The sequence below is a fragment of the Rattus rattus genome, chromosome 1 (assembly GCF_011064425.1).
Source record: "Rattus rattus isolate New Zealand chromosome 1, Rrattus_CSIRO_v1, whole genome shotgun sequence".
Taxonomy (NCBI): Eukaryota; Metazoa; Chordata; class Mammalia; order Rodentia; family Muridae; genus Rattus; species Rattus rattus.
This window is the reverse complement of record NC_046154.1, coordinates 231,175,556-231,201,024: the sequence shown is the minus strand read 5'-3', so window position 1 is coordinate 231,201,024 and position 25,469 is coordinate 231,175,556. Positions and strand designations below refer to the sequence as shown.

At 36.4% G+C, this 25,469-nt stretch overlaps 1 protein-coding gene across 1 annotated transcript; it reads right to left on the bottom strand.

Annotated features, from left to right (window-relative positions):
* Positions 1-325: 325 nt before the first annotated feature.
* On the bottom strand, positions 326-24,197 carry LOC116890095 (solute carrier family 22 member 22-like). Its single transcript, XM_032890845.1, has 10 exons — positions 23,796-24,197; positions 18,164-18,267; positions 16,869-17,023; positions 16,238-16,406; positions 15,348-15,471; positions 11,111-11,226; positions 9,824-10,038; positions 5,528-5,636; positions 625-828; positions 326-389 (listed from the first exon to the last, which is right to left on the bottom strand). The coding sequence occupies exons 1-10, from the start codon at positions 24,195-24,197 to the stop codon at positions 326-328; spliced, it is 1,662 nt and encodes a 553-aa protein (XP_032746736.1).
* Positions 24,198-25,469: the final 1,272 nt, after the last annotated feature.

Here is a 25,469-nt window from a genome sequence, read left to right as displayed (position 1 = left end):
ATTCAGTTGTGTTTTTCTTTTCTTTGTTTGGAAAGTTTGTCCTTAATCTTTAATTTTAAAAAGAATCCTTTCCATATAATATTATAAAAAATACTTATTGCACAAATTTGTTTTACATTTTTCAGGAAAGGAACCTGTACTCCAGTATTTGATAAAGCCTTAAGATTTGCATCTATATTATGGATTCCTCACTGAGAGATTCACTTTTGCACTAATTTCATTTAGTAAGTTTATTCATGAATGCCAATCAATGAGTAAAGTCTCTAGGGTACAGAACAGAATAAAGAGGATTTGCATGGATGAAACCCTGTGGATCTTGGCTTCTTTAGCAGTTGGTAGTTTCTAAGAAGTCTTGCCCTTCTTTTTCACTGATGTTTTTGCTCATCAATCTGTTCCGGGAATCAAAAAATTTAAAAGGATCAGATGAATGGACATAAAAGTGTGAGAGATATTAAAATATACAAATAAAGTTTATTCATAATGCACAAGACATTGCACATCTCTCTTAAATGTTCATTCAGATTTCCCAACATATTCATTTTTCTTTCCACAATTTATTTTAGGTTCAATTTACATATCAACCACAGTCCCCTTCCATTTTCTTCCCCAACATAAAAATCTCACCTTTTCTCCATATCCTTGATAGTGTCAGTAATTGGATGATTAAAGGTCTCTGGCAGAAAGTAGATGTTGATTGTTGCCACTATGGGTAGGACTCCACAGAAAATCATGGGAAGATGTACAAAATACTTTCTAGTAACAAGTGTTAGTGCAGACAGGACTGATGCTAATCGAGCAACAGATATATAAATACCACTTAGAGTTGACCTTCAAAAGAGACCAGAGATGCAAAACATGAACCTATCAGCTTGGTCTTTTTTCTAATTGGATAGTTTATGTGTTTAAATTTCAAATATTATCACCTTTCCCAGTTCCTCTCTCTTTCATACCCCCTCCCCCTGCTTATATGAGGAACCTCCTTACAACTGTGAGATTTGACTACTTCCTACAGTTGAAAGGAAGTTCCTCAAACTTACAAGACTTCTTCTCTCATTGATGCCCAACACACCATCCTATGCTACATATACAAATGGAACCATGGATCACTCCATGTGTACTCTTTGGTTGGTGGTTTAGTCCCTGGGAGCTCTGGGGGAAAGGGCCCAGATTGGTTGATATTGTTCTTCCTATAGGGTTGCAAACCCCTTCTGCTCCTTCAGACTTTCTCTAACTCCTCCCCTGTGGTCCCAGTTCTCCGTCCAATGGTTGACTGTGAGGATCCACCTCTGTATTTGTCAGGCTCTAGCAGAGCCTCTCAGAAGACAGCTATATTATTTTCCTGTCAGCAAGCACTTCTTGGCATTGACAATAATGTCTGGTCTTGGTGGCTGCATATGGCATGGATACCCTAGTGGGGCAGTCTCTGGATGGCCTTTCCTTCAATCTCTGCTGCATACTTTGTATTTTTTCCGGTAAGTATTTTGTTCCTCCTTCTAAGAAGAACTGAAACGTCCACATTTTGGTCTTCCTTTTTCTTGAGCTTCATGTAGACTCTAAATTGTATCTTGTGTATCACAAACTTTTGGCCTAATATCCACTTATCAGTGTGTACATACCATGTGTGTTCTTTTGTGATTGGGTTACCTCATGCAGGATAATATTTTGTAGTTCCATCCATTTGCCTAAGAATTTCATGAAGTCGTTATTTTTAATAGCTGAATTGTACTCCATTGTGTAAATGTACCACATTTTCTGTATCCATTCCTCTGTTCAAGGACACCTGGGCTCTTTCCCGATTCTGGCTATTATAAATAAAATGCCTATGAATACAGTGGAGTATGTGTCTTTATTATATTCTGGAGCATCTTTTGGGTATATGCCTAGGAGTGGTACCGGAGTGGTATAGCTTGGTCCTCGGGTAGTACTACTATGTCCAATTTTCTGAGGAACCACCAGACTGATTTTCAGAGTTGTTGTACCAGCTTGCAATCCCACAAACAATGGAGACGTGTTCTTCTTTTTCCACATCCTTGCCAGCACCTGTGGTCACCTGATGTTTTGAACTTAGCCATTCTGACTGGTGTGAGGTGGAATCTCAGTGTTGTTTTGATTTGCATTTCCCTGATGACTAAGGATGTTGAACATTTCTTTAGGTGTTTCTCAGCCATTCAGTATTCTTCAGTTGAGAATTCTTTATTTAGCTCTGTTCCCATTTTTAATAGAGTTATTTGATTCTCTGGAATCTAACTTATGGCAGGAAGGCTTTAAGGATGCATATTTATTCAATAAGCAAATGGCCTGTACACACAAAATATGATGCCTCTCTATTCATAACTCAACAAAATATCTTTCTAAAAAGTTAGCTTTTATCAGGTAAATTCAAGGTTGTCTAACAATCACATCTTGCTGCTGGATGTGCTGTATCCCACCAAAAACTTCCTTAACTCCTCTACAGACAAACAAAATTACATATCTTCTGATTTAAGGGAATGGGATCCCTAACTGATATATAAAAATATAATCATTAAAAAGATGCCTTGTTATGTTGGTGGTTCAAAATCAAGAAATGTCCATTGATAATGGAGAATTTTGTCATAAGAGAATATGTATTATTTGATAAGAGTAATAGGAAATTTTTTGACTGATTAATTAAAGTAATGCAGCATTAGTAGGGAAATTTGGTTATATCCAATTGAGTTGAGAAACAATCACATGATATATTCAAATAATCCAGACTCTTGCCAAGACACTGGGTTACACTCCACAAACTGACTGCAAGACCCCATTGCTATAGACAAAATACAGATAACTCACTGAAAATATATAGGTTGAGCTGCTGCCTACATAAAGCCTTCACTCCTACTTCATAGCCTTTTGGGTACAGAAAGGTACTCTGCATATTACCAAAGTGAAATAAAAACACCAACCCAGCCACAAAATCTTTCATCTACAATGATATCCTGCCTGGAAAACATACTAAGGCAATGCTGGCCTAGAGCTTGTGGGGTAACTAAACAATGCCTGATTTGACACAAGGCCCACTCCAGAAAATGGTATACATACTAGGAACCAAGAACCAGAGACTACATAGCCCAGAGACCTGGGGTAAAAACCAAATACTCTTGATCTTAAAAAAAATGACTCCTAATGATATTCTGCTACACTCATATATCAGAGTCTTCTTCAGCCATAATCAGAGGACCTTCACCAATAGAGAAACCCTCAGCCAGACATTACACACACACAGAGAAAGAAAGACCTATTCAGCCCTAAATAGAATGTCTTCATCAAATTCCCCCCTCAGAGCTCAGGGAACCATACTAAAGAGGAAGTTGAATGAATATAAGAGCCAAAGGGGATGGAGGACATCAAGAAAACAAGCTTCCCTAAATCAACATCAGAAAAGCTCATATGAACTAATAGACTGATGGCGTAAGCACAGATCCACACAGGTCCTCTGGGTATACATTGTGGCTTTAAGTTCAATATTTTTATGTGATTCCTGAATGTGTGAAAAGGTGGGTGTCTGATTTATATGCCCTCTCTGGGGATCATTTCCTTTTGTGTGTAAGTTTTGTCTTACTTTGATTGGATAGTTTTGGGTTTTTTTAGCCTAATTATATTTTCTTTAATTATATTTTATTATTATCTCTTAGAAACCCATTCTTTCCTAGAGACAGAAAAGAAGTGGATCCATATGGGAAGGTGTGTAAAGAGAAATGGGAGAAGCAGAGGAAGAGGAGTTCACAATCAGAATATATTATGTGAGAAAACAATATATTTTTAATAAAAGGGAGAAGATGAAGAAGATGAGGAGGAGGAGAAGACAAAATATCCTCCACAAAGAAATGTAAATAATGAACCAACAAGCAAGATTTTCAGTAACTTCCAAAAGAAGTTGTCTGTTATTCTCCATTATACATGAAATAATTTAGATTGTCAAAATGTTTTGAGATTTTCTACTGAAGATGAAAAAATTAGAAAGTTCTTCTAATGGTAATAGAAAATGCATCCATAGGAAATGCATGTTTAGCAAACAAACAAGGGGCTCAGTTTTGTAAGAAAAAGTCTTAGATTAGATTTGACTACCTGAAGCTCTAACATCCTTGAACACATATGAATGATTAAGGCTGTATCATATGACTGGTCATGGTGCAACATGGCATCCATCCTTAATATGCAACATTTTGTTTCTGTACATGAAAACATCTTCAGGAAAATAACTTTTCAAATTTTATACACAAGTGATCTTCGAGCCATCAAAGATGCAAAGTCATAGGCTAGGGTTAGGATATTATTTTAAACCTGACAAGATAGAGTAAGAAGACGATGATAGTCTGTGTGCTGAGATTTTTGTATGTAAGCAGAGTTTTCAAAGTGTGATGATGTAATGGGAGATGGAAAAATATTATAGAATATTTTTACCTGCTAAATTATTATTTCAACTGCTGCCTAAATGTCAGCCACTTGTCTTTAACATTATGGAAAGACACTTTCTGTTTATTTTATCTTTTAAGTTGGCTTATGAGATGATTGGTTTAGCTAAGATGCTTTTATACATAGGTAATTATGTATAGTTGTTATTCATTACTCTCTCTTCCCTCTTCCCTTTCTCATACCCAGCCTCACAGGTCCTTTCCCCAGAGTTACCCTGCCTTCTATTTTCATGTCATATGCATTTCATCTCAATTCTCATCTTCTCTCCTTCCTCTACTCTTGTATTTTCCCTTCTCTTCTCCACTTTTATGACCTGTACTCCTAGACATAAAGATACACACACACAAACACACACACACACACACACACACACACACAACTCACACATACATCACATCACATCAAACTCACTTTCCTTTAGACAGGTTGTACTGCTTAGTTTTGTGTCAACTTGACCCAGGGTAACGTCATCAAAGAGGAGGGAACTTCATCTAAGAAAAATGCCTCTATAAGATCAGGTTGCAGATAGTTCTCTAAGGCATTTTTAAAATTAGCGATTGATGGGGAATGCATAGCCCATTGGATGGTGTCATTCCTGGGCTGGTGGTACCAGATTCTATTAGAAAGCAGGCTGAACAAGCCATGTAGAGCAAGCCAGTAAGCACTCCTCCATAGCCACTGTATCAGTTACTGCCTCCAGGTTCCTGCCCTGCTTGGGTTCCTGTCATGACTTCATTTTATGGTGAAACTGTGATATGGAAGAATAAGCTGAATAAACGTTTTCCCTTACAAGTTGCTTTGGTCATGGTCTTTTATCACAGCAATAGTAACCCAACAAAGACACAGATTATCCAAACTATGAGTCAGCATACAGTCTAGAGTTAAACCACACCATAAATCAAATAGGCCTAACAAATCTATCGACTATTCCATCCAACAGAATCAGAATACACATCTTCTCAACACTCCACAAAACTTTTTTAAAGTAGGCTAAATGCTAGGAATGTCTTGTGAAATGGTATCTATTTTACTCATGGAATTTTCTAGAATGTTCCACCAGTATTCAGGATGAACCATTGCACTTTCTTACCTGAGTGGTACTGGTGAAAGTTCATTGCAGTAGGCTGTGTTTATAGAAATGAAAGCTGCGAAACATCCTTTTCCCAAAATGAAAATAGCAAGACGCAAGACATACATGTCTGCAAACAATGTTAAAGGGAGAAAATGCTTATCTATCAATATTTATTTACCTCTAATTCAAAACATTTACAAATGTTTTCTAAAATATTAACTACTAAGCCATTATCTGGAATCAAGTACTACTTTTTTATTGAAAATACATATTCTGATTATGGTTTCCCCTCCTATAACTCTTCATAGATCCTATGTAACTCCCCACCCACACAAATCCACACCCTTTCCTGCACTGTCTCATTAGAAACAAAATAGGCATATTGAAAAAAAATAGAACCAGATAATAACAAAATTATCAAATTAACAAAAATCTCTTTATGGCTTAAATAAATGAAATATCATGCATAAAATAAAGCAAAGAACTGCAGGCTGACAGGAACCGGATATAGATCTCTCCTGAGAGACACAGCCATAATACGGCAAATACATAGGGGAATGCCAGCAGCAAACCACTGAACTGAGAATGGGACCCCCATTGAAGGAATCAGAGAAAGGACTAAAAGAGCTTGAAGGGGCTTGAGACCCCATATGAACAACAATGCCAACCAACAAGAGCTTCCAGGGACTAACTAAGCCACTACCCAAAGACTATACATGGACTGACCCTGGGCTCCAACCTCATAGGTAGCAATGAATAGCCTAGTAAGAGCACCAGTGGAAGGGGAAGCCCTTGATCCTGCCAAGACTGAACCCCCAGTGAATGTAATTGTTGGGGGGAGGGTGGTAATGGGGGGAGGATGGGGAGGGGAACACCCAAAGAGAAGGGGAGGGGGAGGGGTTAGGGGGATGTTGGCCTGGAAACCGGGAAAGGGAATAACAATCAAAATGTAAATAAGAAATACCCAAGTTAATAAAGATGAAAAAAAAAAGAAAGAAAGAAAATGAGGTCAAGGAGATTTACTTCCTGTGGATTTTATAAAAATGCTGCCATGCATCTGAGATTGTAAGGACATTGCCAAAAGAAGCATCTTTTCAAAATAAATAAATAAATATAGAAAGAAAGAAAGAAAGAAAGAAAGAAAGAAAGAAAGAAAGAAAGGAAAAGAAAAGAAACAGAATTAAATAAGATCTCAGAAGATAGAAAGACCTCCCATGCTCTTGGATTGGCAGGATGGCCATTTTGTCAAAAGCAATCTACAGATTCAATGCAATCCCCATCAAAATTCCAATTCAATTCTTCATAGAGATATAAAGAGCAATTTGCAAATTCATTTGGAATAACCAAGAACACAGGGTATCAAAAACGATCCTCAACAATAAAAAAACGTCTGGGGGAAGTACCATCCCTGACCTCAAGCAGTACTACAGAGCAATAGTCATAAAAAACTGTATGGTATTGGTACAGAGACAGGCAGAGCAGTGGAACAGAATTGAAGACCCGGAAATCAACCCACACACCTATGGTCACTTGATCTTTGACAAAAGAGCTAAAACCATCCAATGGAAGAAAGATAGCATTTTCAGCAAATGGTGCTGGAGGTTAGCATGGGAAAGAATGAAAATTGATCCATTCTTATCACCCTGTACAAAGCTTAAATTCAAATGGATCAAGGACCTCCACATTAAACCAGATACACTCAAACTAATAGAAGAAAAAGTGGGGAAGAGTTTCAAACACATGGGCACTGGGGAAAATTTCCTGAACAAAATGCCAATGGCTTATGCTCTAAGATCAAGAATCAACAAATGGGACCTCATAAAACTGCAAAGCTTCTGTAAGGCAAAAGACACTGTGGTTAGGACAAAACGGCAACCAACGGATTGGGAAAAGATCTTTACCAATCCTACATTTGACACAGGGATAATATCCAAAATATAGAAAGAACTCAAGAAGTTAGACTCCAGAGAACCAAATAACCCTATTAAAAATGGGGTACAGAGCTAAACAATTCTCAGCTGAGGAATATTGAATGGCTGAGAAGCACCTAAAGAAATATTCAACATCCTTAGTCATCAGGGAAATGCAAATCAAAACAACCCTGAGATTCCACTTCACACCAATCAGAATGGTTAAGATAAAAGTTCTCAAGTGACAGCAGATGCTGGTGAGGATGTGCAGGAAGAGGAACACTGCTTCATTGTTGGTAGGATTGCAGACTGGTACAACCACTCTGGAAATCAGTCTGGAGATTCCTCAGAAAATTGAACATTCCACTACCTGAGGACCCAGCTATACCTCTCTTGGGCATATACCCAAAAGATGCCCCAACATATAACAAAGACATATGCTCCATTATGTTCATAGCAGCCTTATTTAAAATAGCCAGAAGCTGGAAAGAACCCAGATGCCCTTCAACAGAGGAACAGATTCGGAAATGTGGTACAATGGAGTACTACTCAGCATTCAAAAACAATGACTTCATGAAATTCATGGGCAAATGGAATGAACTAGAAAATATCATCCTGAGTGAGATAACCCAAGCACAGAAAAACACACATGGTACGCACTCATTGATAATTGGATATTAGCCTAAATACTTGAATTACCCAATTCGCAATTTGGAGACCACATGAAGCTCAAGAAGAAGGATGACCAAAATGCGGATGCTTCTGCTCCATCTTAAAAGGGGGAATAAAAATATCCATAGGAGGGGATATGGAGGCAACATTTAGAGCAGAGACCGAAGGAACAGCCATTCAGAGCCTGCCCCACATGCGGCCCATATATATGCAGCCACCAAAACTAGATAAGATTGCTTGAAGCTAAGAAGTTCATGCTGACAGGCACCGGATATAGATCTCTCCTGAGAGACACAGCCAGAGCATATCCAATAAGGAGGTCAGTGCTAGCAGCAAACCACTAAACTGAGAACTGGACCCCCATTGGAGGAATTAGAGAAAGGATTGAAAGAGCTGAAGGAGCTTGCAACCCCATAAGAACAACAATGCCAACCAACCAGAGTTTACAGGGACTAAACCACTACCCAAAGACTATACATGGACTGACCCAGGGCTCCAACTGCATATGTAGCAGAGAATAGCCTTGTTGGGCCACCAGTGGAAGGGGAAGCCCTTGGTCCTGCCAAGGTTGAACCCCCAGTGCAGGGGAATGTTGGAAGGGTCTTAAGGGGGGATTAATGGGAGGAACACTCCTATGGGGGAGCACGAAGTGATAGGGGTCTTATGGGCAGGAAACTGAAACCGGGAAAGAGAATAACTTTTGAAATGTAAATAAAGAAATATATCCAATAAAAAGGAAGATATGTACATAGAGATACAAAGGAGAAATAAAAAAGGTAAAAAAAGTATATGATGAAGGCATAGACTGAAATGTATGTTACTACTTGAAAACAAAAAAGCCAAACGAATAACTGTACCCTCAAACAAATGATGTTTTTAAAAACTCAAAAAAAAAAAAACAAACAAAACAAAAAAAGTACATGATTTTGGTCCCTGGAGCCCAAGTCACAGAAGGAGAGAATCAACTATTGCTATTTGACCTTTACAAGAACTCTCTCAGTGCATCATTTTCCATACAGATATTTATGGGCTCCATCTTCCTCTGGCTACTCTTAATCTAGTATGAGGGTTCATCATGCAATCCATGTACATTTAGAAAAAAATCCTGTATTTCTATGCTCAGTTTTTTATCCTGAAATTTAACTAAAAATAAATCTCATAGGAGAAAGCTACAAAACATAACTTTGATTGTCTTGGAAATATCTTTTAATGTTTTTATCCCTTCTACTGTTTTCAGAGATAGACAGGCAGGCAGCCAGGCAGGCAGACAGACAGACAGGGAGTTTGTTGAATATGGAAGTTCTTTTAAAATAGAGAGCTGGAATAAAAAGCTCAGCAGTTAGGAGAACCTACTGCTCTTCAGAGGACCAGAATTCTTTCCCAGAACCCATATCAGGCAGCCTATTCCCAACTTCCTACAGTTCTATTTCTAAGTGATCTAATGCCTCTGACCACCTAGGGCATCCACATTCATATACCTATGCATCACCTAGGACATCCACATTCATATACCTATGCATCACCTAGGACATCCATATTCATATACCTCTGCATCTACATATATCACGCATGCATCCTCACACATATATAATTAAAAATAAAATAAATATTTAAGTAAATAGGGTATAGTATTCTTTTAGGCAGTAGAGTATCAATTACATTTTTGTATTTGAAAATCCAAGTCTACATGAATATACATTAATAATAAGATTACGAACACTGCGAGTCTCACCTTCAGAGAGAAATATGGTGATGGTAATACAACCTCCAGTTGCAAAGAGCAAAAAAGCAATTAAAGGACGACGTCTTACATTTCTTAATATAAAATATGTGAGTGATTTACTGGGTATGTCTATCACTCCTAGGAGAATCTGGGTCACGAATATGTTCTTTCCCAACATGTGAACATCCAACAAGAGGCCAAAAATGCTAAAAAGTTCTGCAAAACTGGGAGAGAGCACACAGAGGCATTCATCCAACTGAGGAAACAAAACATTTTATTTGTGTGTGTGTGTGTGTGTGTGTGTGTGTGTGTGTGCGCGCGCGCGCGTGCACACTTTGAATCATCATTTCCTTTACAACTAAAATAAATACAACTAAATAAATACAACTAAAATAAATATTTCAAGTATTGGATAAAACTGAGTTTTATAATGTTATAGAACTTATGAAAAACAAAAACAAGATGATTGTAGAAATTATCAATAAATTGAGAAAAGTTTATAAGAAAATTTAAAACATTCTTAGCTTACTGCTCTAATAGACTCTACGTTCTACATTTGACGTGTGTCAAATCCTGGGCAAGGAGTATAAAGCTCTCTTTAGTAATCATTTTCTATATAGAAAATCATGGTCTCAAAAGCTGCATCCTGTAACTCTTGATACAGTGCAAGAATATATCATGCAAGATTACAATAATCTTTCATATAATAATTTATCCTGAGGTCATTTTTCTTTTCCTGAAATTTGGACTAGAAGTAAATTCACTGGAGGTGGCTGTTGTTGTCGTGTAGAAATGTATAATCACTTGGAATGACCCTGTCCCACTGTTTTCATATAATTGCCCAGTGTGTTGCAAAGATATTCATTTGTAACATCTAGGCATCAAAGAAGACCAGAAATTTTGAGCAAGACTTGAAATTTGTGCGGATTTGATTTCAGTGTTCTACATTGAGGCTCACTGCTTTACAGTATAAATAAAATTGTTTGATTTCATTAAAAATCTGCTTTATCATTCTCATTATTTAGCGAAACTTAGTTGAGGTCTAAATTGCCTTTTTAAATTCTTGTTTACATTTTTCCAGTTTCTGTAAATTACAACCATTCTATGAACACTTTCAAAAAAATTGAGCCGTGTGAGTTGATTTTAATCCTTCCCTACATATATTTGTAATTTGGTCTCTAGTGTCTTGAATAAAGGGGAAAGGAGACAACTGTTTACCCCGGACATTCCTCAAAGGTCTTAGCATGATGCTGACGTGGTCGACTGATAATGAAGGGAGGGGTGTAACGTACTCACAGTACACTGGAATAACAAAGCACGATTTTACGTATCATGGGATTAATAATGATGTCCTTTATTCTGAAATGCTTTACAGTTGAACACACATCTTCCTTAACTTTGGATCGCAAGTCCTTAAAATGAAAAAAATAAATAAATAAAAATAAAATAAAAATCAAGGCAACATATTTAGGTTGAACAAAAGTTTGAAACAAATTCTCCACAAGTTTTATTTCACTCTTCTAGGCTGTCATATTCCATCTGTGACCAGCTAATAAAAGCAAAGTGGAATTGATCTTACTCCAATCATCTAAAAGGAAAATAGGAGTGGCAAGACTGCTTAAGGTGAAAGCACTTGCCGCTGAGTCCCATGACTTAAGTTTAATCCCAGCACCCACAGGTCACGTCTAGAACTGACTACCATAAATTGTCCTCTGACCGTCATATGACCCTCCTTTCAAGTGTGTGCCCACAATACATATACACAAAATGATTAATGAAAGCAATTAAAATTTTGAAGCAAATAAGTAAAAAATAAAGATATGTCGTAAAAATATAAAATTAAAACGGTAATGGTTGTCTTTTACCCCACTATGTCCACACCTCAGTGTCCCAAGATATCTGCTAGATATCTTGGTGAAAACACATCCCAGCCGCACGCTTTCCTACACTCAAACCCTCACATAAAAGAACACACAACACAATAATCTTTGACCCAATTGATAAGATATAATTGCCCACTTAAACATACAAAGCCCGGTACCATTCAATCCCTTAAGAACATTGATAACAACCTGTAAATACACAGAGTAGAATCTTAACATCACCTGCCATGGCTTCTCCCCTCTCTCCATCTCCTCTCTCCTCTTCTCCTCCTTCAAACTTCTCTTCTGCCCATCCTTCCTTCTCCTCCAATGACAGGCTTCCTTCTATCCTGTACCTGCCCCTCACCTGTACTTTGCAAATTCAATGGCAAGGTTCTGGTGAAGTCACCTGATTCCTGAGTATGTGACTAGGCAGCTGTCCTTGGGGCAGTGGAATTAGCATCAAAATACAGATAACTCCAAGGCAAACCACAACATTTCCCCCTTTTTTGTCCAGTTAAAAAGACATTTCACTTACATATAAATTCAGTACAATTTTAACCATTCTACAATTTGTAAAGCATATCACATTCTCAACACCCAGTTCCTATATCAGTAAAACAGAACATTAGTTATCCATTCCAGCTTAAGAAAGGCTTAAAATCTACATTATATCTTGGCTAGCTTGTACACTATCTGATAACTATCTAATAAAATATGTATTTTCAGAGTTAAACAGCCTGATAGGCTATGAGCCTATAATCAGTCTTCAACCCCGTCAGAAATCTTTGAATGACCAAATATCTATACACATAGGAAGCCTAACATGGCTTCCAGAACTGAGAGGTTGTAGAGACAAATCTCCACTAGCACAGTCCCCAGTTAGCAACATGTGAATGCAAGTAAGATAACTTATTAAATGTTTAAATGAAGAAGTATATACTATATAAGTTGTATAAAGGTTTCCTAGTAAAAATTATAAAATTACTTCCTAAGAATTCCTAAGTTGTTTCTCATTAGAATCTATTGAAGCAGTCTAGTCCAATGCAGTCATAGATAATTGATGCTCAAACTGAGTAACTGTTGTCAAACTCTTTCTAGGCATCCCCACTGTATCAATTATATTTCATAATGAGTCAAGTCCTATACCTGATTAACTACTAGAAAAATTGCAGTTAATTTTTATTGTATCTTTGCAGATGTTTAATTATCTTATATTGCTATTAACTTAGGTGAAATCATTTTCAGCGAAAGTCTACATTAAATATTAACTTTTGGAATCAACTTTTAAAAAGATTTTTAGTTCAATTTTTTTTTCATATTTTTATTGACTGTCTGGGAACTGCACATCATGAACTTTGATCACACTTCCTATTCCTCCCAGTTCCATCTCCTAGCCTTGTAACACCACCCCCACCCCAACAGTGAAGAAGAAAAAAAGAAGTCCAATTTGTTTTGCTCTTGAGCATTGTCAAACTCCCAATGTCCAGTCCCTTAAAGAATATTGAGTCATTCCCTGCTGGCACTTCTACCAGAAGCCATCAACCATGGGGAACTTACGCTTCTGCATTCTTATCACAATTTTCAAGATTTCTGTTTGATGGATTTCTATTCAGGCTATAACTTTTGGTGGTGGGTTAGGCTGGAAGTAGGGGTTGTCATATAGACCTTCTATGTCCCTCTTTCTTTACTGTGAGTTTGCAGTCATCAATGTCATGACAAAAAGTAGCTCCCTTGCCCTTTCCTGTCACCTGGATATGATCTCAGGGTTGAGTGCTTGGCATTAGATAACCAATTGGAGTGGGGAGAGGGGATCTTCCCAAGAACATTTCTCCGTGGCACATTTAAAAAAGAAAATTCCCAAATGTTATTTTTGATCATTTTTTCCATTTAGAAAAATTGACAATCTCCATAGACTGTAAGTACAATATTAGGTTTGAACTCAAGTTACAACATCTGTGAGACTTTCTTTCCTACCATTCACAGCATGACACACACAATGCCCACTTCTGAAATACCTGCACACACCCCTCAATTCTTTTCATACTCCCAATACAATCTTAAAATAATGTTGAAAAATCACAAATGCCATGAATATTTGAAAAGGGGTACTTCTACATATATGTTCCCTGCTGCTAAATTCATAATAGCTAGAAAATAAGTCTAATAATCCTTCAGTTGATGAATGGATAACAAAAATGTAGAACATATAACCTTATTCAGGAGGAAAGTAAAGAAAGCAATCTTCTTTCAACAAACCCAAAAGAAGATAACCACACAAACATTATTCCACCTCTAACAACAAAAATAACAGGAAGTAACAATCACTGGTCCTTAATAATCTCTTAGCATAAATGGACTTAATTCTCCAATAAAAAAACATAGACTAACAGACTTGACATGTAAACAGGATCCAGCATTTTGCTTCATACAGGAAATACCCCTCAGTGACAAAGACACACACTATCTTAGAATAAAAGGCTGGAAAAAATTTCCATATAAATGGTCCCAAGGAGTAAAGTAAAATGAAACTATGAACTTTGCATGTACATTGGATTGAACTAGATCTAACCTGAATACCTCTTCTCTAGTGACTAGCTGTGATTGTATAGGAAGGCTGCCAAAGAAAGGAAATGACCAATAGTCCTAACCCAGATGTGATGCCTATGAATCTCAACAATGGCCAGTCTCATAAGATATCACTAATGGCATGATAATGGCATGCATATCTTGGTGGTAAACAATAGTCTAATTGGATGCAAGGCCCACTCAACAGGCAAGAAACTAAGCTAAGTACCTAGACCTGGCAAGGTCAAGTATCTCCGAGGAAGGTCTACCACCACTTTACTAAATCAGAATAATTCCTAACTGCACTCTGCATATTTGTTCTTATGCCTATAGGTAAATATAGTCCTCATCTCTGACCCAATAAAATTCTCTCTGTAAAAGAAAGAAACTGTTATGGAAAACCACAACTGATCTAAATGTAAAGAACGACTAATTGATCATGAAGTTCCCAGCCCCAATTGATATATCTATGTCACAACTCTTACACATTAGAGTCAGGAGACATCAAGAAAGAAGGAGAAGAAAGATAGTAAGAGCCAGAGAATCAGGAAGTCTACTGTGCTTTTATTGTGTCTCATATAAAGAACAGGGGAACATCACCCCTGATACCTGGACAATATGGCTGCCTTGACAAGAAAAACTTGCTAACATGACTTTTACCGGGCCCTACCCAGGCAACTAAGGAATACCAAAAGATTGAGAAATAATTGCCTCCAGGGAATGGATTCTCTAATTGGTTATCTAATAGCATGTAATCACCCTTGAAATTGTATATATGTAAATAACCCTAAATAGACGGGTCTAAATTGTATTTACATATTTAGGTATTCATAGACAGAAACAACAATTAAAGAAAAAAAAGAGGCCATGAATTCATGAGGGAGTATGATTGGGGTGTCATGGGAAGAATTGAAGGAGTAAAGTGAAGGGGAAATTATATATTTTAATTAAAATAGACATTTTAAGGAGATAATAATACTCATTTTAATTTGAGTCTAACCCCATATTCTAGTTTTTGGATATATTTACCTATTATTTCACTGTGTTTTTTATTATTTGATGACAATAGGAATTTTAAAATAATGGCCATGTGTGTCTAGTACCTCAGTGGTTAGATTTTGTGCAATGTCTTTCTTCCCATTGATGGAGGCAATTCTCTGGAGTTCCTTCAATGCTTGATCTGTTTTTCCTGTAATCATGAGCCACCGGGCTGATTCTGGTACCCAGCTGTTTAAAAGGCAGTGAATAAAAGGGGAGGTCATATTCCAGTCCAAAGACATTCCTGTTCTATCCAGGAAAAGAATAATCTTATAGACTATGATCCCTCTTAGCAATACAGGACATTCCAGGATCTAACTAACCCTTGATTTATTCACTAATACCACTGTCATACCCTGCTGCTTCACCTTTTAATACTCTTTCACAGCTAAGAAACATTTTATTCGTAAGGAGGAAAGACTTCATTATTAAAATCTAAATGAGTTTATTTAGTACTTTAACTAAAAAAACTTTCAATTTTAAAGAGTAAAATTAATAGTATTAATTTTATATTATTTACTTAAAATGGTGTCTTGTGTTTTATTCCTAAGAAGACTAAAAATTTAAAGAATATCAAATAGTTGCTTTCAGAAAGAAGGCTGTTTTGTGTTTGCTTTAAATGGATCAAAACAGATCTACTTTCAAACCTCTCTGTCCTTAGTTGTCATGTAAATAGATTTTCCTGACTTGATGTCAACAACCAAGAGAAAAATAAAGGTAATACCGGAGTGAAATTGTGAGTCACCATTCACTTAATTTTATAAAATAACTGAAGGGATTATCCTGTTATTGGATGTTCTTCTAAGATTTTTAAGTTTATTTCCTGAATATTACACTTAAAATAGCCTAGAGTACATGAATAAATGGTAAAATATTCCTCAGTGGACATAACACTATCATCACATATTACAGTCATTGGAATGTAATGGGTTAGGACATATCAAAGTTCACATACCAGAACAAAATAAAAAAGATGAAGTAGGGCAAGGCAGATGTAAGTTGAATTAAGTGCCAATCTGAAAGCACATATGCTAGTCCCCCAAGCCCAGCCTGGCCAGTACTGCTGAACAGTCCACTGAGTACTATGACTGTGGCGTGCCACTGTACCGATGTTTCTTCTAAAACTGAAAGAAAAAAAATAGTTCTGTATTAGTTTGCATTTTACTGGTAAATTATCACCACGACTGATAGCGACCTAGGTAGGGAGGGTTTTTATTTTTTTTTATTCATCTTAGAGTTTATAGATCATCATAAAGAGAAGTAAGGGCAGTAATTTGGAGTCAGGAACTGAAGCAGAGGTCATGAAGGACTGCTCTCTGGCTTGCTCGCCATGTTCTCAGGGGATATGGGGCCACTCACAACAGGCTAGATCCTCCAATATTGATCATTAAACAAGAAAGTATCCCATATCATTGCCTATAGTCTATTCTGTGAAGACATCTTATCAACTAAGGTTTCTTCTTCCCAAATGAGTCTAGTTTGTGCCAAGTTGACAAAAACTGACCAGCACAATATATAACATTTTTTAAGAAAGATGACGTCAGGAAGGTAAGATAAAATGCGGGTAGAGATCAAGCCAAACTTACCAAGAATAAGACTGTTCATCCCAACAGTACTTGCAGAGGCAGATAACAGGAATCTCAAAACACAGTACAAGGAGAAATTGGAGACAAAGGCACAGCAGGTCCCCAAAATCCCATAGGCTAAGGAACAATATATCAACAATGGCTTTCTTCCAAACCTATTGTAATAGTTAAAATAGTAAAAGATCTAACAACTGGTTGTGTACACATCATTAGTTTATTCACAAAGAATTCTCATTACCCTCGTTTTCTGGGATCCATATACAAGCATAAACAATTAAAGTCACACATCTTTATATAAATGTCACTATATAGTCACTATATTTATGTGTCCAATATAGCACAGTTTTCAATTTCTGAACTTCACCAACACATCGGGTACATGCTAAGCTCTTTTTTTTTAAGAGTTGTGTGTGTGTGTGTGTGTGTGTGTGTGTGTGTGTGTGTGAGAGAGAGAGAGAGAGAGAGAGATGGGGGTTGACACATGCAGGCACCCATGGAAACCAGAAGGGGGTATCTGGATTAAATCGAGGTCTTCTGAAAGAACAAGCACTCATCTCCCTAACCCCACCATTTAAGTTTCAATACTAACTTTTCTTCTTTCTTGTAATGTATATCAACACATGCTAATTGGATTATATCCTTCCTCATAAATATTAATACCTAACATTAAGTTAATAATATTATTACAAAAAAATTATATTGTTCTTAACCCATTTGTTTTAAGCAGTCACCATACTCAGTTTTTGGTTTGTTTGTTTGTTTGTTCGTTTGTTTGTTTGTTTGCCTACTGTCATGAACTTTCTTATAGACTTCAAGCAAATGAATTTTCATAAACACATACTTTAATCATACTACATAATTTTAAAATGTGAAAATTCACATAGCCTTTTGAATTGCCAACAATTTCTGGCTATCCAGTATGTCAAACTTAAGAAGAAAATGAAGGTTCGATTCTTACAAATTTAGCTACTTAACTTTGTTTCCCATTGCTAAATCTATGCTATTTTTCATTAATAGTATTTGTTATATAACATTTTGTGATGTTTTTTTGTCCCCTAACCATTTTTCTGTGTACCAACTGTTAATTCTTCAAGAGTCAATTCAAAGTTTATTTTTATTGGTAACCTATCATATTGATCGACCTACCTGTCATCCAAAGTTGGTTATTTACTTGAAACGTATCTACTATGTATATTGTATACTCCACCTAACCTCTCTCAATGTTCATAATTTTTAATAAAAACATATAGTCTTTTAAAACAGCTTTATAGAAGTCTGTCAAAAATGAAACTTACCTATCAGAAATAATGCCACAGAGAGGAGCAGCCACAAAATGCCCTGCCAAAGAGGTGGCTTGTGCATAGTATTTGAATGACTGAAAATCGCATACTAAATCCCACTGTAAAAGAGTGAATAAAAATATTATAACTTGAATAATTATATATAGTATTTGAAATGATGCCTCAAGTAAAGCTAGAGAGCAAACTTGTTGAATAATGAGAAGTAATCTACAATTAATGTTTAAAGTTGACAGTGACTACATCCTAGGTAGCTTGGTGGCCCACATATCATTGGCCCTATGGGAGAACCTACCACTATTATTTTGCTAAACATACACAATATCAAGCTGACTCCTAATGAATTACATTATATGCATAGATTTATGCATCTGCCACTTCTTATCAGAACATCTTCTGTCTGGGGCCATCTAGGATAGACTAAGGTTAACAGGTGGCCTTTTTGGAGGTTGCCCCCTTTCTTGCATGGATTAAGATAGGTGAGCTCTGAAAAGCAAGATCTCAAAGAGACTTTATCTCAGGATTGCTTCTTGGAATTGATATGCCTTTCCTGTCATTATTAAATTAAAATACTAATCCCTGGGCATGAGTCCACCTATTGAGATTTCCTACTGGTCAAAATAAAGATGAGCTTTCATGAATTAATGCTATTTAGATGAATGAACAATTTTATAGAGTTCCGGATTTCATTTAAATAATCTTAGAAAGAAAGATTAAGAGACAGTTTTAGTTGTTTTCCTAGAACAATGTAATAAAGTTAGAATCAAGAATAGAATATGCCCACTTCTCATAATAGTAAGTAAAGCATAATAAGAAATATAATGACCTTTCATAATTATACTACAAAAGGAAAGTAGGCTTGAGACAATTTTGGTTTAAGGAAAATCATTCAGATGCAAGGATGAAAACACAGGTGTGCACTACGATAAGGCAAGGCCACATAAAAACTGTTGCTTTGAACTTACAATGAGCTTAAAGAATGAAACACTACTTTAAGTTTAATATTAACATCCTTTTGTAACTTCCCTTCTATATAATATTTTATCCATGATGTAATTTTTCTAAGAACTTTTGTCTATGAAAAGCCCAGAGAAAAGAAATAAAGATGATGGCTTAGGGGGAATCTGCCACATACATACATACATACATACATACATACATACATACATACATACATACATATTTTTTCTGTTGGTTTATAAGTACATACGAAGGTATATGTATATGTAAATAAAAGAAGCAAGTATGACACTTCTGGAATTGATTGAGAAAGATGGATGGACCCAACCACAATGTGTATGTAAAGGATTTTAAGTCTTCATAACATTTTATCTAAAAGCTTAAAAAAAGCTAAAGGCAAAAAAAATAAAAGGTATTGCAGCCATTTTCTGCTTTGCTGTATGTGGGGCATAGTGTGTGTGTGTGTGTGTGTGTGTGTGTGTGTGTGTGTGTGTGTGTGTGTGTGTGTGTGTGTGTTCTGTTTGAGTGACTACTTTATTCTTTTCTGGTCCAGTGAAGGGCTCCTGTCTGCTTAGCCAGAGATGGTAGTGCTAGCAATAAATCTTTTACCTAATCCCAACAGGTGTCAATTTACTTGAAGTCATTGGCTTCTGGTGCCAGAATAGCAAAGAATCAAAGAGAGTAAATATTATTAATACTAAGCAACTTTTACTTTTGCAAAACTACGTTTTCCAGCTCTGTGCTCCACTTCTTTGGCCGCCTTCTGGAGAAAGGCAGTACTCAGGCCAGCTCCCAGCCATTTCCATTCATCATAAATGGTGATCAACAAAGAGATCCAGAACTTGCGAACGCACAGAAAATAAGGAACAGCAGAATATTCAGCCTTAATTGGAGAATATATAGTATTCATCCAAATTCAGATTTCATATATCAAGGTATTTTTATTGTAGTTGATATTCATGGAACATTTGTAAATGTTTTAGTGCTATTTCTCCCTTCCTTTGTTCTGTCCTCTCCTCTATTCTATTCTCTTAAACCCCAAACTAACCTTTTTTTAAAAAAAAATTTCATTACTTCCTTATAAAATTTTATACAGTTTATTCTATCTCACCCACCCTCTTGAAACTCTTTTCCTGTGGCCACTTAATAATTTCCTGACCTATATGAGTAATCAAATAACACATACATATGTGAATATGCAAAACTAACATTTAAGGATGAGAGAAAGCATGCAATATTTGTCTTTATAGTTCTGGGTTACCTTATTCAGAATGATCATTTCCATCTCCATCAATTTACATATGAATGTCATAATTTCATTTTTCTTTATAGTTTAATATTACTCTTTAATGGTAATGTGACTATAACAAATAGAGGTAGTTAAATTTTCTTAATCTCTATTCTACAATTTCAACCTTCAATGAAGAGGATATCCCTATCCATTATACAATGCAAGATATTTGTCTTAGCTTAGGAGCAGGTTTCAGATACCTGAAACAACAATTTCTAATAGGAAATGTATCCACTGGTGTTAGAAAAATTTAACAATAATGTCATAACTAATCACTTTCCCACTGGATTTGAGGCCTGCTTCACAGTGGAAAATTTCATGCTTGGTATGGCAATATTGATCAGAATCCCAGGACTGAGGAGGTCATATGCACTAGGATGGAACTTGTTACTGTTACTTTGTTTAATTACAATAGTGTCAAATTCTTTCTTCTGGTAGGATAAGAATAACCCTCAAGATTCATGTGTTTGAATATTTGGTTCCCATTTGGTAGAACTCTTGGGGAAGAATGTGGAGGTATGGCCTTCTTGTTGTGTCACTGGAAGTAGAAATTGAGATTTCAAAAGACTCATGAGAGTCCCTATGCTTGCTCTCTGCCCCATGGTTTTGGAATAAAATGTAAGTACTCAGATGTTCCCATATGCCTTCATTATGGACTTTAACCCTGTGAAACCATAAGCTAAAAAGAATTTTGTTTTATAAGTTGCCTTAATTATGGTATTTTATCACAGCAATAAAAGATTAACTAATGCACATATAAATATTTGTGTATACCTATAGACCTAATGGCTCTCAATCTTTCTCAGAGAAGCTTCTTTTAGTAGTAGGCAACAGTCAATGGAGAGACATAATCCTTGCAGCCACTATAAATCTAAATAGTTATATTATGAGAAAAGTTAGAATTTTTAATAATTATTATTCAGATGACATCATTAACTAGAATTTTCCCTAAAAACAGAACATAAAATGACACTGCCTTAAATATTAATAAACTGAAACATAAAACTACTTAATAGCACATAATAAATTTAAGATTTTTCACCCACCATCCCTGACTTCAAGCAGTATTACAGAGCAATAGACATAAAAACAGTATAGTATTGGTACAGAGACAGGCAGATAGATCAGTGGAACAGAATTGAAGACCCACCTATGGTCACTTGATCTTTGACAAAGGGGCTAAAACCATCCAATGGAAAAAAAAGATAGCATTTTCAGCAAATGGTGCTGGTTCACCTAGAGATCAGCATGTAGAAGAATGCAGATCTATCCATTCTTATCACCCTGTACAAAGCTTAAGTCCAAGTGGATCAAGGACCTCCACATCAAGCCAGATACACTCAAACTAATAGAAGAAAAAGTGGGGAAGAGTCTCAAACACATGGGCACTGGAGGAAAATTCCTGAACAAAATGCCAATGACTTATGCTCTAAGATCCAGAATCAACAAATGGAACCTCATAAAACTGCAAAGCTTCTTTCTGTAAGGCAAAAGACACTGTCATTAGGACAAAAAGGCAACCAACAGATTGGGAAAAGATCTTTACATATCCTACATTTGATAGAGGGCTAATATAAAATATATACTAAGAACTCAAGAAGACAGACTCCAGAGAATCAAATTACCCTATTAAAAAATGGGGTACAGAGCTAAACACAACATTCTCAGCTAAGGATTATCGAATGGCCAAAAAGCACCTAAAGAAATGTTCAACATCCTTATTCATTAGGGAAATTCAAATCAAAACAACCCTGAGATTCCACCTCATTCCAGTCAGAATGTCTAAGATAAAAAACTCAGGTGACAAAAGATGCTGGCAAGGATGTGGAGAAATAGGAACACTCCTCCATTGTTGGTGGGATTGCAAACTGGTACAACCACTCTGGAAATCAGTCTGGTGGTTCCTCTGAAAATTGAACATTCCACTACCCGAGGACCCAGGGACACCTCTCCTGGGCATATACTCAAAAGATGCTCCAACATACAACAGAGACACATGCTCCACAGCAGACTTATTTATAATAGCCAGAAGCTGGAAAGAACCCAGATGCCCTTCAACAGAGGAATGGATTAAAAAAATGTGGAACATCTACACCATGGAGTACTACTCAGCTATCAAAAACAATGACTTTATGAAATTCATAGGCAAATGGAATGAACTAGAAAATATCATCCTGAGTGTGGTAACTCAATCACAGAAAAACACACTTGGTATGCACTCATTGATAAGTGGATATTAGCCAAAAAGCTTGAATTACCCAAGATGCAATCCACAGACCACAGGAAGCTCAAGTAGAAGGATGACCAAAATGTGGATGTTACTACTCCTTCTTAAAAGGGGGAGTAAAAATATCCATAGGAGGGGATATGGAAGCAAAGTTTAGAGCAGCGATTCAAGGAATGGCCATTTAGAGCCTGCTCCACATGTGGTCTGTGTATATACAGCCACCAAAACTAGATAAGAATGATGAAGCTAAAAAATGCATGCTCAAAGGGACCGGTTATATATCTCTCCTGAGAGACACATCCAGAGCATTTCCAATACACAGGTCAATGCTAGCAGGAAACCATGGAACTAAGAACAGGACCCTCTTGGGGGGAATTAGAGGAAAAATTGAAAGAGTTGAAGGAGCTTGAAACCCCTTAAGAACAATAATGCCAACCAAACAGAGCTTCTAGGGATTAAACCACTACAGAAAAACTATTCATGGACTGACCCAGGGCTCCAACTGCATATGTAGCAGAGAATAGCCTTGTTGGGGCACTAGTGGAAGGGAAGCCCTTGGTCCTGCCAAGGTTGGACCCCCAGTGCAGGGGAAGGGGGGCAGTAATGGGTACGTATGGTGTGAATACCCGTATGGGGGAGGGGGAGGAAAGGGGATGGGGACTTATGGACAGGAAACCGGGAAGGGGAATATCATTGGAAATGTAAGTAAAGAAATATATCTAATAATTTTTTTAAAAAAAAATGCAAGCCATGCTCACTATCAAAAAAGAAAAAACAAAAACAAAAAACAACTACACAGAATGTAAAAAATCCTGGAATAAATATATGTACAATACAAAAAAAATTAAGATTTTTTTCACCCAAATAAGGCAAGTCATGTGAATACACTACTGACCATATATCTGAATGTAATCACCACATTTAGTTAAACATTTCATAGACTGATGACATTACTGTTTTCAAATATATGGAAATTTAAAATATGTATTTACACACACAGGCATGTGGGTGCGTGTACACACACACATACACACACACTTCTCGTCCCCTTCCTTATTCCCAAGGTTTTGTGAAAAATGTCTTACATTACTACTAGATGTCAGAGTTCTAGACACCAGTTCACTAGACACCACTAGATTTAAGCATCTTACCTCAGTGACAATGGTAGAAGTAAAGACACTGTGGTCATACGTCCATCCATCAAGGCAAGGCTCAGTCTCTAGCTCAGTGCTGTTAGAAGTTGATATATTGGAATCTATGAATTGCCATTGAGGGTGCCTAAAGCGTCGGCATTGTTCAGGTTTCTGATTTGGGCCCATTGGGATGGAGATCTTCATCATAGCTTCAGTAGTCAAGTTCATGGCCATACTAATTTCAGATCTTGAAGTGTCAAGAAGGTTTACACTGCAGTGATGAGCAGGAATGGCTGCTGTAAAATTCTCCATGACATCATGAGGAGATGACACCATAGATAAAATGTTGAGAACAACAATCATCCAAATCTGAAATCTTCCACGGTCACCTACATGATGTAGAATTTCATCAAAAGCCATGGCGATTCTTGCAAATGCTAGATGCAGAGTTACAGGTATAATGGTATAGAAAACACAAATTTTCAATCACAACTTTATTAATTTAAAGAGATATGTTTTCTGGACTATATATTCAAAAAAATTGAAATAGTCATTATTTTCAAATGTACATTCCTTCCCTGTATATTAAAAAGTAATTAACAGTTTGCTTTTACAACATTGACAGCAATGCATTTTATTTAGTGATGACAAAGAATTCAAATGAAAAATGTCTGATTTTTGCAACTTATAGAATGAATACCGTTCTATAAATGTAATGTAATATATTCATTCTGTTTAGGACTTGAGAAGTGGCTTTTAAAAGATATTTTCTGACCTCTGTGAGACTGTGTCTTCATTATAAAGCAGGAAATCTCAATATTATAGAAGCCTAATCAGAACCTGAACAATGACAACATCAGTTACCATGCCAATATGGACAACAAAAATCTCCCAAGGCCTCACCCCTAGATGAAGAACTATATGCAATTAATAACTGCTCAGAGTGATGGAATCAGTACCTTCTAGGAATTAACCCCCCAGGTAGTTATGAGTGGCAAGTGGTCAGCCCTAAAAAAAATACATATGAGCAACACTCAATGGACTCAGTTTTTTATGTATTTATATGCATTGTATATAACAATAATATCTTTAAATAAAAAACAAACAATAGTACATGAAAATTGAAGAAGTACTTGAAGGTAGAGAAAGGAGAAAAGTGAGTTATACATAAAGAGAATATGATAGTAGAGAATTAAAGATGACCAAATATATTATTCACATAAACAAAATGTCATGATGTAACCCATTATTTGGCACAATTAATGATTGCAAAAGTAATGGGGACGAGATACTAATATACAAAGAAACATATATTCTTATATTCAAGGCTAAAATGTCATGATTGTGTAATACTTCTAATAATCAGATTATGTCAGGAGGTCATGGTGCATGCCCTTAATCCCAGCATTGGGAAGGCAGAGGCAGGTGGATCTCTGAGTTTGAGGCCAATCTGGTCTACAGAATGATTTCCAGGACAGCAGTTGCTACAAAAGAGAAACCCAGTCTCGAAAATCAAAATAAAACAAAGCAACAACAACAAAAAAGTTCTATTTCTATATTGACAACTTGCAGCTTGCTTGTCCTATCATTGTGCCTTAACCCTTTAAACACCACCTTCCCATTTATCTGACCTCAGATAGCATTAATCTGACCCAGAAAGCATTAATCTACCTTTTGGTTCTATGACTTCGA

Excerpts from the sequence above, each read along its gene's own strand:
- LOC116890095 (XM_032890845.1), bottom strand. The coding sequence starts at position 24,197 with ATGGCTTTTGATGAAATTCTACATCATGTAGGTGACCGTGGAAGATTT. Across the intron at positions 18,268-23,795 it reads CTTCTACCATTGTCACTGAG|TGGGATTTAGTATGCGATTT; the intron begins GTAAGATGCTTA and ends ACTCTTTTACAG. Across the intron at positions 5,637-9,823 it reads CACCATATTTCTCTCTGAAG|ACATGTATGTCTTGCGTCTT; the intron begins GTGAGACTCGCA and ends CATTGTTTGCAG.